General features: G+C 44.6%; 1 protein-coding gene across 1 annotated transcript in view; it reads right to left on the minus strand.

Annotated features, from left to right (window-relative positions):
• Positions 1-15,658, minus strand: part of LOC120044052 (potassium channel subfamily T member 2) — a 92,041-nt gene extending 76,383 nt beyond the window's left edge. The window contains exon 1 of the mRNA XM_038988642.1: positions 15,570-15,658. Coding sequence (XP_038844570.1) covers positions 15,570-15,658 — 89 coding nt within the window. The remainder of the gene's footprint in view (positions 1-15,569) is intronic.
• Positions 15,659-20,299: the final 4,641 nt, after the last annotated feature.

Raw genomic sequence — 20,299 nt, forward strand, 5'->3', positions numbered from 1 at the left:
GCAGGTCTCCTACCTGACTTCGCCACACTACCCTTTAGCCCCCCCCCCCCCCCCCCCCCCCAAGACATTTTTGGGATTTCCTCTCGGGTTTCCAGCCTCGCTTACGTGCTGCCTCCTCATACCACCGCTCCTGGGCTTTAGCTGCCTCCATCTCTTCCCGAGAGCGGCGATATTCTCCAATGTGAGCCCAGTGTCCTTTACCCTCCAGAATTTCCTCCCATGTCCAGGATTCCTGTGTAGTGGGCCGCTGCTGCTCGTACTCACGCTGCTTGGTCCGAGTTAGGTGGGTGGTTCTGTAACGGCAGTCTAGCTCTTCCTCCTCCTCGGACGAGGAGAGGAGAGAAGGATCGGAGGACCAATGTGCAGCGTGGTAATTTTCCATGAATTTAATAAACACAAAGACAAGATACTGACAAACTAATACAAAACACCAAACGACCGTGAAGCTACAAACGAAAGTGCAATACACAAGCTACTAACGTTAGACATAGACACGATACAAAATAACAAACGAACTAACCGTCACAGTCCTGTGTGGCACAAACACTGACACAGGAAACAACCACCCACAATCCCCAACACAAAACAAGCCACCTATATATGATTCTCAATCAGGGACAACAATTGACAGCTGTCTCTGATTGAGAACCATATTAGGCTGAACACAGAAACAGACGAACTAGACACACAACATAGAATTCCCACCCAGCTCACGTCCTGACCAACACTAAACAAGCAAAACACATAAGAACTCTGGTCAGGACGTTACAAGCTGATTTTGTTGTTTGCTTTCGTAATTTGAGACGAAAGGGTGTTTCATGTAACCATAGCTCTATACAATACTATGCGTTGCCTTCAATTTGTTTTGGACTTGGGGACTGTGAAGAGACCACTGCTGGCATGTCTGGTGGGATACGTACTGTATGTCTGTCAGAACTGTATGCTTTTTGTTTATACAGACATTTTGGAATTTTTATCACAGTAACATTTCTCATAAAAAAACAAGAAGTGATGCTGTGCTGCGGGGACTAGCTTCCATTTAGCAACCAAAACATTAGTGAGGTTGGACACTGATGTTGGGCGATTAGGCCTGGCTTGCAGTCGGTGTTCCAATTCATCCCAAAGGTGTTTGATGGGGTTGAGGTCAGGGCTCTGTGCAGGCCAGTCAAGTTCTTCGACACCGATCTCGACAAACCATGTCTGTGTGGACCACGCTTTGTGCACAGGGGCATTGTCATGCTGAAACAGGTAAGGGCCTTTTCCAAACTGTTGCCACAATTTTGGTAGCACAGAATCGTATAAAATGTTGTTGTATGATTAAGATTTCCCTTCACTGAAAACAGCCCCAGACCTTTATTTCGCCTCCACCAAACTTTCCAGTTGGACTTCACACTATGCATTGGGGCAGGTAGTGTTCTCCTGGCATCCGCCAAACCCAGATTCGTCAGTGTGATTCATCACTCCAGAGAACGCGTTTCCAATGCTCCAATGGTGGCAAGCTTTACACCACTCCAGCCGAAGTTTGGCATTGTGCATGGTGATCTTAGGCTTGTGTGCGGCTGCTCGGCCATGGAAACCCATTTCATGAAGCTCCCAATGAAAAGTTATTGTGTTAACGTTGCTTCCAGGGGCAGTTTGGAACTCGGTAGTGAGTGTTGCAACCGAGGACAGACGGTCTGTTCTGTGAGCTCGTATGGCCTACGACTTCGCGGCTGAACCATTGTTGCTCCTAGACATTTCCACTTCACAATAACAGCACTTACAGTTGACCGGGACAGCTCTAGTAGGGCAGACATTTTATGAACTGACATGTTGGAAAGGTGGCATCCTATGATGGTGCCACGTAGAAAGTCACTGAGCTCGTCAATAAGGCCATTCTACTGCCAATGTTTGTCTATGGACATTGCATGGCTGTGTGTTCGGCAGAATCCACTCATTTAAAGGGGTGTCCACATCCTTTTGTATATATAGTGTATATATATTTTGTATTTATTATTGTATTATACAGGGCACATTTGGAAAAGAGACCTAGGTCTCAATCTTCCCAGTCAAAATAAAGGTAAAATAAAAATGTAAAAAGGACATACCGTAGGGTCTATCACACTGTGGATTCAACAAGTTCTTATCAAATCATCCCTCATATAAGAACTACTGTATCTCTTAGCAGTCAATTATCATACTTAACACTCTTAAGGCTAGGAGAGGAACACTCCACAAAGGGAGGTTTTATACATTACACTGTGACCAGAGGTGAGGTACACAATGTTCCGATACATAGCATTCTTACTTAGACCACGAGAGGGGAGATAGCAATATTGTACACAGTAGGGAGGCAGACGCAGCATTATACAATATTATAAACCAGGTGGTTCGAGCCCTGAATGCTGATTAGCTTAAAGCCGTGGTATATCAGCCTGCATAACATGGGTATGACAAAACCTTTACTTTCTCTGTTCTAATTCCGTTAGTAACCAGTTTATAATAGCAAGAAGGCACCTCAGGGGTATATGATATACTCCGGTTTGCGCGGGCAAAATAATAAATAAATACAGTATTATTATGATACAGAGTATGGAGGCAGCCCCAACATTATACAGTATTATTATGATACAGAGTATGGAGGCAGCCCCAACATTATACAGTATTATTATAATACAGAGTATGGAGGCAGCCCCAACATTATACAGTATTATTATGATACAGAGTATGGAGGCAGCCCCAACATTATACAGTATTATTATAATACAGAGTATGGAGGCAGCCCCAGCATTATACAGTATTATTATGATACAGAGTATGGAGGCAGCCCCAGCATTATACAGTATTATTATGATACAGAGTATGGAGGCAGCCCCAACATTATACAGTATTATTATAATACAGAGTATGGAGGCAGACCCAACATTATACAGTATTATTATAATACAGAGTATGGAGGCAGCCCCAGTACCATACAGTATTATTATGATACAGAGTATGGAGGCAGCCCCAACATTATACAGTATTATTATAATACAGAGTATGGAGGCAGCCCCAACATTATACAGTATTATTATAATACAGAGTATGGAGGCAGCCCCAACATTATACAGTATTATTATGATACAGAGTATGGAGGCAGCCCCAACATTATACAGTATTATTATAATACAGAGTATGGAGGCAGCCCCAACATTATACAGTATTATTATAATACAGAGTATGGAGGCAGCCCCAACATTATACAGTATTACTATGATACAGAGTATGGAGGCAGCCCCAGCATTATACAGTATTATTATAATACAGAGTATGGAGGCAGCCCCAACATTATACAGTATTATTATGATACAGAGTATGGAGGCAGCCCCAGCATTATACAGTATTATTATAATACAGAGTATGGAGGCAGCCCCAACATTATACAGTATTACTATGATACAGAGTATGGAGGCAGCCCCAGCATTATACAGTATTATTATAATACAGAGTATGGAGGCAGCCCCAACATTATACAGTATTATTATGATACAGAGTATGGAGGCAACCCCAGTACTATACAGTATTATTATGATACAGAGTATGGAGGCAGCCCCAACATTATACAGTATTATTATAATACAGAGTATGGAGGCAGCCCCAGCATTATACAGTATTATTATAATACAGAGTATGGAGGCAGCCCCAACATTATACAGTATTATTATGATACAGAGTATGGAGGCAACCCCAACATTATACAGTATTATTATAATACAGAGTATGGAGGCAGCCCCAACATTATACAGTATTATTATAATACAGAGTATGGAGGCAGCCCCAGTACTATACAGTATAGCCTCTGTACTATACAGTACTATACTCTGTACTATACTGCCTCTGTACTATACAGTACAGAGGCAGCCCCAACATTATACAGTATTATTATGATACAGAGTATAGAGGCAGCCCCAACATTATACAGTATTATTATGATACAGAGTATAGAGGCAGCCCCAACATTATACAGTATTATTATAATACAGAGTATGGAGGCAGCCCCAGCATTATACAGTATTATTATGATACAGAGTATGGAGGCAGCCCCAACATTATACAGTATTATTATGATACAGAGTATGGAGGCAGCCCCAACATTATACAGTATTATTATAATACAGAGTATGGAGGCAGCCCCAACATTATACAGTATTATTATGATACAGAGTATGGAGGCAGCCCCAACATTATACAGTATTATTATAATACAGAGTATGGAGGCAGCCCCAGCATTATACAGTATTATTATGATACAGAGTATGGAGGCAGCCCCAGCATTATACAGTATTATTATGATACAGAGTATGGAGGCAGCCCCAACATTATACAGTATTATTATAATACAGAGTATGGAGGCAGCCCCAACATTATACAGTATTATTATAATACAGAGTATGGAGGCAGCCCCAGTACCATACAGTATTATTATGATACAGAGTATGGAGGCAGCCCCAACATTATACAGTATTATTATAATACAGAGTATGGAGGCAGCCCCAACATTATACAGTATTATTATGATACAGAGTATGGAGGCAGCCCCAACATTATACAGTATTATTATAATACAGAGTATGGAGGCAGCCCCAGCATTATACAGTATTATTATGATACAGAGTATGGAGGCAGCCCCAGCATTATACAGTATTATTATGATACAGAGTATGGAGGCAGCCCCAACATTATACAGTATTATTATAATACAGAGTATGGAGGCAGCCCCAACATTATACAGTATTATTATAATACAGAGTATGGAGGCAGCCCCTGTACCATACAGTATTATTATGATACAGAGTATGGAGGCAGCCCCAACATTATACAGTATTATTATAATACAGAGTATGGAGGCAGCCCCAACATTATACAGTATTATTATAATACAGAGTATGGAGGCAGCCCCAACATTATACAGTATTATTATAATACAGAGTATGGAGGCAGCCCCAACATTATACAGTATTATTATGATACAGAGTATGGAGGCAGCCCCAGCATTATACAGTATTATTATAATACAGAGTATGGAGGCAGCCCCAACATTATACAGTATTATTATAATACAGAGTATGGAGGCAGCCCCAACATTATACAGTATTACTATGATACAGAGTATGGAGGCAGCCCCAGCATTATACAGTATTATTATAATACAGAGTATGGAGGCAGCCCCAACATTATACAGTATTATTATGATACAGAGTATGGAGGCAACCCCAGTACTATACAGTATTATTATGATACAGAGTATGGAGGCAGCCCCAACATTATACAGTATTATTATAATACAGAGTATGGAGGCAGCCCCAGCATTATACAGTATTATTATAATACAGAGTATGGAGGCAGCCCCAACATTATACAGTATTATTATGATACAGAGTATGGAGGCAACCCCAACATTATACAGTATTATTATAATACAGAGTATGGAGGCAGCCCCAACATTATACAGTATTATTATGATACAGAGTATGGAGGCAGCCCCAACATTATACAGTATTATTATAATACAGAGTATGGAGGCAGCCCCAGTACTATACAGTATAGCCTCTGTACTATACAGTACTATACTCTGTACTATACTGCCTCTGTACTATACAGTACAGAGGCAGCCCCAACATTATACAGTATTATTATGATACAGAGTATAGAGGCAGCCCCAACATTATACAGTATTATTATAATACAGAGTATGGAGGCAGCCCCAGCATTATACAGTATTATTATGATACAGAGTATGGAGGCAGCCCCAACATTATACAGTATTATTATGATACAGAGTATGGAGGCAGCCCCAACATTATACAGTATTATTATAATACAGAGTATGGAGGCAGCCCCAACATTATACAGTATTATTATGAATCAGAGTACTCCCCACTGGATGTTGAGAGGAGAACACATAAACATATTTCATACATTAAACTGAGACCAGGTGAGGTACAATACACACTGTTCTGATACACAGCATTCCTACTAAGAGAGGGGATATGGCTACAGTATCTTGTACCTAGCAGAGAGGGAGACCCAACATTACACAATATGAACCAGAGTATTCCCCACTGCATGGTGAGAGAAGAACACACCAACCAACAAGACAGGCCAGGAGTCTGCCTAGGCTCTCTAGCTCACTGCTAATTTGTTTTCTGAATGAAGGCCTGCCTCCTCCGTTCAGCCCAGGCGCCCGCCCGCCCGCCCTCTCCTCTTTGGTCTTATTAATTAGCTTGTTGGAGTTTATTTTTATCATTAAAAGTCAGGAACTGTTTAATTTGTCAAGGCTGAGCTGCCGCCAGTATCTGCCCACCGTGCCTCAGCTTCAGAGCTAAACATTGTGGATGATTCTGCCTGCCAATTAAAAACCTCAACCAAATTAATTCACATTAAAACTGTTTTTTTTGTTTACTTTGATGCTAATGTTTACCTACTGGGTGTGTTGGAGGGTTACCCAAAACCCTTCACATCAATCAGGAAGCTCATGAGAGCTTTGTGGACTACGACACCCACAATGCCCCTCTCACTTCCACCACCTCCTCTCTCCCTGCCTCAGATCTGATCACAGACTCCATCTGTATCTCTGTATCACTCTCTTTGTACTATTCTCTCCCTCGTATCAACCATTGTGCTGCATAATTCTCTGTAATGCTGGATTCCTTATCGGAGAATCACATTAGATTAGTTAATTTACAAGATGTAAAACCCATCACAGATCTAGATACTGAGCAGCAACAGATCACTACCTCAAAGTGATCAGGGAGAAGCACACTATGAATATTAGCAGTTTCAATGGCTACTAATCATGTTCCGGTTCTTTCATCCTTGCCAAATTGAGCCTTGGAGAGAGGGCCAGAAGGAGCTGGAGCATTGGAAGAGAAAATAGCAGAGATGTGGGTGAGATTGAATGAGGGATGATGGGGGAAGAAGACAGTCAAAAAGAGATTTTGTCTTCAAGACAAAAAGCTCTCATTTGTATGATAATACCAGACTTTGCTCCAAGCCCCACTGAGACTGGCTGCTGTGATGAGACTGTCTCATTCCACTCTAAACAATTCAGCCAAACAAGTCATACTGTGGGGGGGGGATTCCTTTCCCTCTGTGTGTGTCATAAACTGTGTGTGTCTGTGTGTGTGTGTGTCATCCAACCTCAGACTGACAAGTGGGTGTTGGAGCGAAACATTGGCACTTGTATAGATTGCCATGCCATAGTGAGCGCCAAGTATGAAGGCTGCACAGACATTATTCTTGTTGTGTATAGACAACCATCAAACAAACACTTGATGAAGTATTAAGCTCTGGATTGTGTACAAATGGTCCATCAAGTGCTTGATTCAAGATCATCACTGCTTTACGAATGAAAGGAAAATATCCTTGTCACTAGACAACTCCATAACCGCTCACATGGAACAACCAATGAGGGAGCAAGTCCAGCTCCCTTCACCTGACCTATACGATGATGATAGGTCAAACAAACGAGGGAAGCAATTGTAAAGGTTCACTCTGAGCTGAAAGGCAATAATCGGCAGAAAATAACAAGAGTTTACAGCTGTACTTCAAGCTGTAAACCCTTGTCTTTTGTGGTGATCATTGCATTTCAGCTCAGGATTGTCACGTTTGTTTAGAGAAGGATTGGACTAAGGTGCAGCGTGGTAAGCGTACATCATTTTATTAGATGAACACGAAACAAAAATAACAAACTACAACCGAATGTGAAGCTATATGCAGTGCAGAACGCAACTACACACAAATAAGATCCCACAAAATAAAGGTGGAAAAAAGGCTGCCTAAGTATAATCCCCAATGAGAGACAACGATAGACAGCTGCCTCTGATTGGGAACCATACCCGGCCAACAAAGAAATAGAAAAACTAGAATGCCCACCCAAATCACACCCCGACCTAACCAAATAGAGAAATAAAAAGGCTCTCTATGGTCAGGGCGTGACAGTACCCCCCCCCCCCCAAAGGTGCGGACTCCGACCGCAAAACCTGACTCTATGGGGGAGGGTCCGGGTGGGCATCTAGCCTCGGTGGCGGCTCCGGTTTGGGACGTAGACCCCGCTCCGCTCGCTGATCCATCCGCTTCCGTGGAACCTAACCATGTATCGTAGCCGGAGGCTCCGGACCGTGGCTCGTTGCTGGAGGAACCAGACCGTAGATCGTCGCCGGAGGAACCAGACCGTGGATCATTGCCGGAGGAACAGGACCGTGGATCGTCGCCGGATGCTCCGGACCGTGGATCGTCGCCGGAGGCTCCTGACCATAGATCGTCGCCGGGGACTCCGGACCGTAGATCGTCGCCGGGGACTCCGGGCCGTAGATCGTCGCCGGGGACTCCGGACCGTAGATCGTCGTCGGGGACTCCGGACCGTAGATCGTCGTCGGGGACTCCGGACCGTAGATCGTCGCCGGAGGCTCCGGACTGGGAACCCTTGCAGGAGGCTCCGGACTGGGAACCCCCGCTGGAGGCTCTAGGCTGCAGACTGTCGCTGAAGATTCTGGACCGCAGACTGTCGCTGGAGGCTTCGGGCTATGGATCATCACTTCGGAGGCTTCGTGCCATGGATCATCACTGGAGGCTTCGTGCCATGGATCATCACTGCAGGCTCCGGGCCATGGATCATCACTGCAGGCATTTAAGTCATTTAGCAGACGCTCTTATCCAGAGCGACTTACAAATTGGTGCATTCACCTTATGATATCCAGTGGAACAGCCACTTTACAATAGTGCATCTAAATCTTTTAAGGGGGGGGGGGGGTTAGAAGGATTACTTTATCCTATCCTAGGTATTCCTTAAAGAGGTGGGGTTTCAGGTGTCTCCGGAAGGTGGTGATTGACTCCGCTGTCCTGGCGTCGTGAGGGAGTTTGTTCCACCATTGGGGTGCCAGAGCAGCGAACAGTTTTGACTGGGCTGAGCGGGAACTGTACTTCCTCAGAGGTAGGGAGGCGAGCAGGCCAGAGGTGGATGAACGCAGTGCCCTTGTTTGGGTGTAGGGCCTGATCAGAGCCTGAAGGTACGGAGGTGCCGTTCCCCTCACAGCTCCGTAAGCAAGCACCATGGTCTTGTAGCGGATGCGAGCTTCAACTGGAAGCCAGTGGAGAGAGCGGAGGAGCGGGGTGACGTGAGAGAACTTGGGAAGGTTGAACACCAGACGGGCTGCGGCGTTCTGGATGAGTTGTAGGGGTTTAATGGCACAGGCAGGGAGCCCAGCCAACAGCGAGTTGCAGTAATCCAGACGGGAGATGACAAGTGCCTGGATTAGGACCTGCGCCGCTTCCTGTGTGAGGCAGGGTCGTACTCTGCGGATGTTGTAGAGCATGAACCTACAGGAACGGGCCACCGCCTTGATGTTAGTTGAGAACGACAGGGTGTTGTCCAGGATCACGCCAAGGTTCTTAGCGCTCTGGGAGGAGGACACAATGGAGTTGTCAACCGTGATGGCGAGATCATGGAACGGGCAGTCCTTCCCCGGGAGGAAGAGCAGCTCCGTCTTGCCGAGGTTCAGCTTGAGGTGGTGATCCGTCATCCACACTGATATGTCTGCCAGACATGCAGAGATGCGATTCGCCACCTGGTTATCAGAAGGGGGAAAGGAGAAGATTAATTGTGTGTCGTCTGCATAGCAATGATAGGAGAGACCATGTGAGGTTATGACAGAGCCAAGTGACTTGGTGTATAGCGAGAATAGGAGAGGGCCTAGAACAGAGCCCTGGGGGACACCAGTGGTGAGAGCACGTGGTGAGGAGACAGATTCTCGCCACGCCACCTGGTAGGAGCGACCTGTCAGGTAGGACGCAATCCAAGCGTGGGCCGCGCCGGAGATGCCCAACTCGGAGAGGGTGGAGAGGAGGATCTGATGGTTCACAGTATCAAAGGCAGCCGATAGGTCTAGAAGGATGAGAGCAGAGGAGAGAGAGTTAGCTTTAGCAGTGCGGAGCGCCTCCGTGACACAGAGAAGAGCAGTCTCAGTTGAATGACTAGTCTTGAAACCTGACTGATTTGGATCAAGAAGGTCATTCTGAGAGAGATAGCAGGAGAGCTGGCCAAGGACGGCACGTTCAAGAGTTTTGGAGAGAAAAGAAAGAAGGGATACTGGTCTGTAGTTGTTGACATCGGAGGGATCGAGTGTAGGTTTTTTCAGAAGGTTTTTCAGGCTTCGGGCCATGGATCATCACTGGAGGCTTCGTGCCATGGATCATCACTGGAGGCTTCGGGCCATGGATCACCACTGGAGGCTTCGGGCCATGGATCATCACTGGAGGTTCCGGACCGTGGACCGTCTCAGGAGGCTCCGGACTGTGGACCGTCTCAGGAGGTTCCGGACTGTGGACCGTCTCAGGAGGTTCCGGACTGTGGACCGTCGTTGGAGGTTCCGGACTGTGGACCGTCGTTGGAGGTTCCGGACTGTGAAACGTCGCCGGAAGCTCTGGACTGGGAACTGTTGCCGGAAGCTTGGTGCGTGGGGCCGGCACTGGTGGTACCGGGCTGGTGACACGCACCTCAGGACGAGCGCGAGGAGCAGGCACAGGACGTACTGGATCGGGGAGGCGCACTGGAGGCCTGATGCATGGGGCCGGTACAGGTGGCACCGGGCTGGTGACACGCACCTCAGGGTGAGTGCGGGGAGGTAGCACAGGACGTACTGGGCTGTGGAGGCGAACATCAGGGCGAGTGCGGGGAGCAGCTACAGGACGTACCGGACTGGGGACACGTACTTCAGGGCGAGTACGGACTGGTGACACGCTCCTCTAAACGCCTACGTTGCCGCATACTCCTCGCCAACTCCATTCTCCGGTATCCCTCCTCGCACTGTTCTATTGAATCCCAGGCGGGCTCTGGCACTCTCCCTGGGTCGACCGAGCACCTCTCTACCTCCTCCCAGGTTGTCTCTGGATCACACCTCGACACCGCCAACCATCCCGTGTTGCTCCCCCCAAAAACTTTCCGGCTCTCCTTTGGGCTGTCTTTCTGGCCGCGAACCCCGTCGTCGTCGCTGTTGCTCCTTCGCTGCCTCCGCCTGCTTCCATGGCAGGCTTCTGTCTCCTGCCATGATTTCGTCCCACGTCCAGGATGTCCTCCACTCCTCCTGGGCACGCTGCTTGGTCCGTGGGTGGTGGGATCTTCTGTCACGTTCGTTTAGAGAAGGATTGGACCAAGGTGCAGCGTGGTAAGCGTACATCATTTTATTAGATGAATACGAAACAAAAATAACAAACTACAACCAAACGTGAAGCTATATGCAGTGCAGAACGCAACTACACACAAACAAGATCCCACAAACTAAAGCTGGAAAAAAGGCTGCCTAAGTATGATCCCCAATAAGAGACAACGATAGACAGCTGCCTCTGATTGGGAACCATACCCGGCCAACAAAGAAATAGAAAAACTAGAATGCCCACCCAAATCACACCTCGACCTAACCAAATAGAGAAATAAAAAGGCTCTCTAAGGTCAGGGTCGTGACAAGGATGAACGTTTACAATACTTGTGTCATATCTGCTAACAGAAGGTACTGTCTGTAACAATAATGTTCGCTGATAGTTGACAAATTAATATTTTTAGCATATCACAGCATAAACCATACAATAACACCACTGCAGTAGTTAAATTCAGAATTCAGAATCCAGACGAGAAGCCTTGAGCGGTAGCCTTGTAAGCCGCCTGATCTCGCGAGCTTACAGGAATGTTTGCCATGAGGCTACTTCAGTGGAGGTCTGAGCAGAGTATTTGTGGTGTGTGAAGACAAGAGGCACTCCAGCAATCAAAACAAACATGGAAAGGGGAGGAGGGAGTTCAAGGAGGGTAAAGTAACGACATGGTACTATGTGTTGAGGAAATAGTGGAGGGGGAAGAGGGTCCATGGGCGACGGAGTGGAGAGGGAGTTAAAGGGCTCAGTAATGTGTGTTTTCCCAGAGCACAATGTGTGTGTATATGAAAAAAGATAACTTATGCGTGCAAGCGTGTGTGTGTCTGGATGTGTGAACATGTGTGACTATGTACGTAGATGTGTGAACATTCTCTGGTTGTGTGTGTGTGTGTGAGTATGTGATATGTACGTGTGTGTGTGAGCATATGTAAGCATGTGTGTGAGGATCCTTGTGTGAGTATGTACGTGTTTGTTTGTTTGCGTGTTTGTGTGTGTAAGTGTGTGTGTGTCTGTGTGTGTGTGTGTGTGTGTGTGTGTGTGTGTGTGTGTGTGTGTGTGTGTGTGTGTGTGTGTGTGTGTGTGTGTGTGTGTGTGTGTGTGTGTGTAAGTGGGAGAGTGTTGAAGCGTTGATTAATAGAGCAAACATTGTGACATGCGGGACAAACTGTCTGATTCAGCTTGGGAATTAAGCTGTCTGTCACCATTAATCAGCCGACTCTCTTCTGCACCGAGTCCATTTTTTACCTGGTAATACTCCCACAGCCATTGGGATCAACACCATGAATCAGGATAGGATAAAATGCCCTGCATCCCTCCTTCTCGCTTTCATCATGTCTGTCTTTCTCTCACTCTTTTCTCACTAACTCTCTCTCACACGACCTCACACGACCTCACACGACCTCACACACACACACACACACACACACACACACACACACACACACACACACACACACACACACACACACACACACACACACACACACACACACACACACACACACACACACACACACACACACACACAAACCCTTACATTCCCATCACCACACCAGCTTCAAACATCATTTAGTCACTTTTCTCTTATTGAAACCCAGTCCCATTGAAGAGGAGTGGCACTCAGTTCCAACTGCTGGGTGTGTGGTTAGAGGAGGTGTGTGTGTGTGTGTGTGTGTGTGTGTGTGTGTGTGTGTGTGTGTGTGTGTGTGTGTGTGTGTGTGTGTGTGTGTGTGTGTGTGTGTGTGTGTGTGTGTGTGTGTGTGTGTGTGTGTGAGAGAGAGAGAGAGAGTGTGTCTGCTGCCACATTCAACAAAGAGGAGTGCAGAGTGAACATGAAGAGATCCCACAGTGTCGCTCGGAGCAGCACTGTGCCTGCTGAAGCCTTTGGAGTGATGAGCACCCTGCCATCTCCAAAACACTACAGCAGGGAATACATTATACATAAGTAGTACAACAATGTGCTCTCTCTGGGAGCAGCAGTTGAAGCACATCTGCTCAGTGTTCCTGGAAGCTCTCAGCCATGCAGACAATGGGGACAGTCCTGATGTTTATGGCCCCCATGTTCCCCACTTTATGTCCACTTTGTTTCTGTCACATGCATTTTCCATCCTCCTCCTCAGACATTTGGCTACGGTGTTTTAGTTAATACCAAGAAGACTGATCTTCTATTCTTTCTAGGGGTTGGATGGACATATATCTATGTAGATCACATTCTATCCGCATTCCGAAGAAAGGAAAGTGTCTCACTGTGCTAAAGACAACCTTGGCTTTCACCACTGAACTGTAACCAGGATGGATCTTTCTCCCCATCTGAGTGAGGTTACACATTACAAGAGGCTACTGGTGAGAGGATGACCATGCACAGACCACAAGGCCTATACTTCACACTTAACAATAAGACCTTTGGGAGTTCATGGGAAATAATAGTATTGTAAGTGAAGCTAGGGTCTTTTTCAGCTCTGAGAGACAAATACGATTATAACACCCCATTTGTGACATATCTCAGATATTGTTTCAGTAATGTTATAGCATTACTGTTTTTTTTTGCGACCAAGGCCATTCAACCGTAGTATTACTGTCTCTGTAGTATTGGATAACGTTGATTAAATGGAAGCCTTCTTCAACCCTTTTTATACTGAACAAAAATATAAATGCAACATGCAACAATTTCAAAGATTTTACTGAGTTACAGTTCATAGGAGGAAATCAGTCAATTGAAATACATTAATTTGGCCCTAATCTATGGATTTCACATGACTGGGCAGGAGCGCAGCCATGAGTGGGTCTGGGAGGGCATAGGCCCACCCACATGGGAGCCAGGTCCACCCACTGGGGAGTCAGGCCCAGCCAATCAGAATTAGTTTTCCACACAAAGGGGCTTTATTACAGACAGAAATACTCCTCAGCCGGATGTGGAGGTCCTGGGCTGGCGTGGTTACACTGAGGTTGAGGCCAGTTGGATGGTCTGCCAAATTCTCTAAAATGACGTTGTCGGCCACTGATGATCGAGATATGAACATTCAATTCTCTGGCAACAGCTCTGTTGGGCATTCCTGCAGTCAGCATGCCAATTGCACACTCCCTCAACACTTGAGACATCTGTGGCATTGTGTTGTCTGACAAAACTGCACATTTTAGAGTGGCATTTTATTTTTCCAACACAAGGTGCACCTGTGTAATAATCATGCTGTTTAATCAGCTTCTTGATATGCCACACGTCTGGTGGATGGATTATCTTGGCAAAGGAGAAATGCTCACCAAGAGGCATGTAAACAAATTTGTGCACCAAATTTGAGAGAAATAAGCTTTTTGTACATATGGAACATTTCTGGGATCTTTTATTTCAGCTCATGAAAAATGGGACCAACACTTTACATGTGCGTTTATATTTTTGTTCAGTACATATAGTCTTCTTAAATTATGTGATTTTAAACAACCACTCAGGAGGAAGACCACAAGCAAGTGTGTTGGTGCAGGTTAGTGTTTTTCGTCATGAATTTTGACTTCGCAGCTGGCCTATCTATCGGAAATCGCTCAGTTATGCCTCCAGGACAAAACTCATCCCAATAAAAACGTGAACCTGCTCTTTTGGTCCTCATTTCTCACCTACCAACCAGGGGTCCAGTTGTGAAATGGTGGTTCAGTATTGCATTAGTCCCTATAATTAAATATCCACACCAAGTGTAGCAAGCATACCCATATTAATAAATATGCATGGGGAAACCATAACAAATACATTATCCTGAAAATGGATGGTTAAGTACAGGGTAATAGACACTCTTGGTAGGGCCATATGTTCTGCTTTTGGAACAGCCCTGACCATACCTAGCCAGGGTAAAGAAAGGGAGCATGATAAGTCAACCCAATCTAAGGCTTGATAAATAATAGATAGGTGGTATAATGACTAAATTAATGGCTGCCAGAGGCTCACATTACTACCTAATTATTAACACTTTCCCAAATGTACGTTCATAATTATTCATATCAAAATGGATTTGCCATGCCTGACTTCCACGCATGGACAAGATGCATAGCTGAAAAAACGTAATGCATATGCAAACACACGCATGCACACACACACAAGCATTAACATAGAGTCTGTGCATTTAGTTCAGTCTTTTCCATTATGAAACCTGTTGCTGCTGCACAGTGGCTCGTTGTAGCCTATCCTCTTTCACAGCGCCATCAACAGAGCCAGATCAATAAAAATGACATTATTACCGTAGCCTACGTTCTCTTTTTTTGGTTGCGATGGCAACGCAAAGATGAATTTCTTAGTTTAGTGAGGGACTGCAAATTACGATTAATTTAATTTGTGAGCAATTACAGGGTACCATGGGTAGGCTAGATTGTTGTGCGCCAACACAGGTTTCTTCAGAATAAACAAGTTGGAATAGATTTCATACCTGTCATCAGCCTGCCAGTCACCCAGCAACAGGTCTCGGAACCGGTACCGTGGAGGCAGCGGGAGCACCTCCTTCTCCAGCTCTACCATGGTCCCCTCCTGAGCGCCGAACACACCAGCGCACGCCAGAGATTGAGACGCGAACAAACAGAGACGCCTCTAGAGGGTCTTATCAAAATGAACTATTCTTTTGTTATTCAACTTCCAAATAACACATACCTGTATGAGCACCTTAAAATGTTGTTAATTTATTACTGACACAATGTAATATCTTTCTTCTTCCAATGCAACAGGTCGAGGATGCTCCGCCGTGACATGCACGTGAGTACTTTTTGCTTGACAGGATGCGGAGCAACTGGTTGTCTCTTTGAACACCCGCTGGCTCCTTATGGACGCTGCGAAAGCAGACCCATTTGCTCGAACAATTACATACTCTGAGTCTACGAGCAGTAGGTTACGAGCCCAAATCCCTGCAGGGCACATTTTAAATACTGCACAAGCTAATCATATTTGCATGAGCTTTATAGTGATGTGTTGTCGTTTTATTGAAGATGCCTTGTTTATTTTTTTCATTTATTCAGGATATGCTCTAATTCTTGTTAATGTAAACTCAATAAACCATGTATGAGTCATATGCGATATTAAATTAATCCATTTAAGGACCTAATTTCTCTATATACTTTCAAATGACTAAAACCAAATCAAAACTGTGTAGAAATGATAATGGACTTATATTCATACAGTTTATTGGCTGTCCCGCTCGCTAATCCTCACTTTGCAGTCAATGGACCTACAGTTGAAGACGCAAGTTTACTTACACCTTAGCCAAATACATTTAAACTCAGTTTTTCACAATTCCTGGCATTTAATCCTAGTAAAAATTCCCTGTCTTAAATCAGTTAGGATCACCACTTTATTTGAAGAATGTGAAATGTCAGAATAATAGTAGAGAATGATTTATTTGACCTTTTATTTCTTTCATCACATTCCCAGTGGGTCATTAATTTACATACACTCAATTAGTATTTGGTAACATTGTCTTTAAATTGTTTAACTTGGGTCAAACGTTTCGGGTAGCCTTCCACAAGCTTCCCACAATAAATTGGGTGAATTTTGGCCCATTCCTCCTGACAGAGCTGGTGTAACTAAGTCAGGTTTGCAGGCCTCCTTGCTCACACACGCTTTTTCAGTTCTACCCACACATTTTCAATAGGATTGAAGCCAGGGCTTTGTGATGGCCACTCCAATACCTTGACTTTGTTGTCCTTAAGCCATTTTGCCACAACTTTGGAAGTATGCTTGGGGTCATTGTCCATTTGGAAGACCCATTTGCGACCAAGCTTTAACTTCATGACTGATATCTTGAGATGTTGCTTCAATATATCCACATAATTTTCCTACCTCATGATGCCATCTATTTTGTGAAGTGCACCAGTCCTGTGTGACCGATGGTCATTATGGCCAAACAGTTCTAGTTTTGTTTCATCAGAAAAGAAGTAGGATCTTTGTCCCCATGTGCAGTTGCAAACCGTAGTCTGTCTTTTTTATTGCGGTTTTGGAGCAGTGGCTTCTTCCTTGCTGAGCGGCCTTTGAGGTTATGTCGATATAGGACTCGTTTTACTGTGGATATAGATACTTCTGTACCTGTTTCCTCCAGCATCTTCACAATGTCCTTTGCTGTTGTTCTAGGATTGATCTGCACTTTTCGCACCAAAGTACGTTCATCTCTAGGAGACAGAACGCGTCTCCTTCCTGAGCGGTATGACGGCTGCGTGGTCCCATGATGTTTATACTTGCGTACTATTGTTTGTACAGATGAACGTGGTACCTTCAGGTGTTTGGAAATTGCTCCCAAGGATGAACCAGACCTGTGGAGGTCTACAATTTGTTTTCTGAGGTCTTGGCTGATTTCTTTTGATTGTCCCATAATGTCAAGCAAAGAGTTTGAAGGTAGGACTTGAAATATATCCACAGGTACACCTCCAATTGACTCAAATTATGTAAATTAGCCTATCAGACGCTTCTAAAGCCATGACATGATTTCATTGAATTTTCCAAGCTGTTTAAAGGCACAGTCAACTTAGTGTATGCAAACTTCTGACCCACTGGAATTGTGATACAGTGAATTATAAGTGAAATAATCTGTCTGAAAATAATTGTTGTAAAAATAACTTGTGTCATGCACAAAGTAGATGTCACACCCTGGCCTTAGTTATCTTTGTTTTCTTTATTATTTTAGTTAGGTCAGGGTGTGACATGGGGGATGTATGTGTTTTTGTATTGTCTAAGGTTTTTGTATGTTTATGGGGTAGTGTTCAGTCTAGGTGTTTGTATGTCTATGGTTGCCTAGATTGGTTCTCAATTAGAGACAGCTGTCTATCGTTGTCTCTGATTGGGAGCCATATTTAGGCAGCCATAGTCATTAGGTAGGTTGTGGGTGATTGTCTATGTCTTTACGTTAGTTGCTTGTGTCTGCACTTTCGTTTTATAGCTTCACGGTCGTTTGTTGTTTTTGTATAGTTTGTCAGTGTTCGTTTCGTGTTCGTCTTCGGTAAATAAAGAAGATGTACTGTTATCACGCTGCGCCTTGGTCCTCCTCTCTTCATTGTTACGACGATCGTGACAGTAGATGTCTTAACTGACAAGAAATTTGTGGAGTGGTTGTAAAACGAGTTTTAATGACTCCAACCTAAGTGTATGTACATTTCCGACTTCAACTGTACATTCATACCATTTCTTGACTGTCCAGCTCGATAATAGGCTAATCCCCAAACATTCAGAGAGCACAGAACATTCCCAAAACGATGGATAGTCAAATATGTTTTGCAAAATTTGTCTACAAGGAAATATAACACATTTTCAATGGGGCAAAATGAGTTAGACCCCCCTGGTCGTTGGTTTTTACCAAAGTGCATTAAGAAACAGTTAAGTTGTATTTCTTCACACTTGGTCGATTCTGCATGGCGTGCCAATTGTTATGCAGGCAACTGTGCAAAATAAATAACTGTGCAGCTGTGTATAGTCGTGTCCAAAAGTTTTGAGAATGACACAAATATTAATTTCCACAAAGTTTGCTGCTTCAGTGTCTTTAGATATTTTAGACAGATGTTACTATGGAATGCTGAAGTATAATTACAAGCATTTAACAAGTGTCAAAGGCTTTTATTGACAATTACATTAAGTTGTTGCAAAGAGTCAATATTTGCAGTGTTGACCCTTCATATTTTTTCAAGACCTCTGCAATCCGCCCTGGCATGCTGTCAATTAACTTCTGGGCCACATCCTGACTGATGGCAGCCCATTCTTGCATAATCAATGCTTGGAATTTGTCAGAATTTGTGGGTATTTGTTTGTCCACCCGCCTCTTGAGGATTGACCACAAGTTCTCAAAGGGATTAAGGTCTGGGGAGTTTCCTGGCCATGGACCCAAAATACCGATGTTTTGTTCCCCGAGCCACTTAGTTATCACTTTTGCCTTATGGTAAGGTGCTCCATCATGCTGAAAAAGGCATTGTTCGTCACCAAACTGTTCCTGGACGGTTGGGAGAAGTTGCTCTCGGAGGATGTGTTGGTACCATTCTTTATTCATGGCTGTGTTCTTAGGCAAAATTGTGAGTGAGCCCACTCCCTTGGCTGAGAAGCAACCCCACACATGAATGGTCTCAGGATGCTTTACTGTTGGCATGACACAGGACTGATGGTAGCACTCACCTTGTCTTCTCCGGACAAGCTTTTTTCCAGATGCCCTAAACAATCGGAAAGGGGATTCATCAGCGAAAATGACTTCACCCCAGTCCTCAGCAGTCCAATCCCTGTACCTTTTGCAGAATATCAGTCTGTCCCTGATGTTTTTCCTGGAGAAAACTGGCTTCTTTGCTGCCCTTCTTGACACCAGGCCATCCTCCAAAAGTCTTCGCCTCACTGTGCATGCAGATGCACTCACACCTGCCAGCTGCCATTCCTGAGCAAGCTCTGTACTGGTGGTGCCCCGATCCCGCAGCTGAATCAACTTTTGGAGACAGTCCTGGCGCTTGCTGGACTTTCTTGGGCGCCCTGAAGCCCTCTTCACAACAATTGAACCGCTCTCCTTGAAGTTCTTGATGATCCGATAAATGGTTGATTTAGGTGCAATCTTACTGGCAGCAATATCCTTGCATGTGAAGGCCTTTTTGTGCAAAGCAATGATGACGGCACGTGTTTCCTTACAGGTAACCATGATTGACAGAGGAAGAACAATGATTCCAAGCACCACCCTCCTTTTGAAGCTTCCAGTCTATTATTCGAACTCAATCAGCATGACAGAGTGATCACCAGCCTTGTCCTCGTCAACACTCACACCTGTGTTAACGAGAGAATCACTGGCATGATGTGAGCTGGTCCTTTTGTGGCAGGGCTGAAATGCAGTGGAAATGTTTTTGTGGGATTCAGTTCATTTGCATGGCAAAGAGGGACTTTGCAATTAATTGCAATTCATCTGATCACTCTTCATAACATTCTGGAGTATATGCAAATTGCCATCATACAAACTGAGGCAGCAGACTTTGTGAAAATGAATATTTGTGTCATTCTCAAAACTTTTGGCCACGACTGTAGATAAAGGCGATTTTCTTAGAGAATTCATCCAATAGGTCTACAATATCCCATAAAATAATCTAATTCAAGTGACACGCACAGACTTAGGTAAAAATGTGATTGTCAACTGTGTTGATTCATTAAAGAATAACTTGCTCA

Source organism: Salvelinus namaycush, chromosome 3 (genome assembly GCF_016432855.1).
Source record: "Salvelinus namaycush isolate Seneca chromosome 3, SaNama_1.0, whole genome shotgun sequence".
NCBI classification, from domain to species: domain Eukaryota; kingdom Metazoa; phylum Chordata; class Actinopteri; order Salmoniformes; family Salmonidae; genus Salvelinus; species Salvelinus namaycush.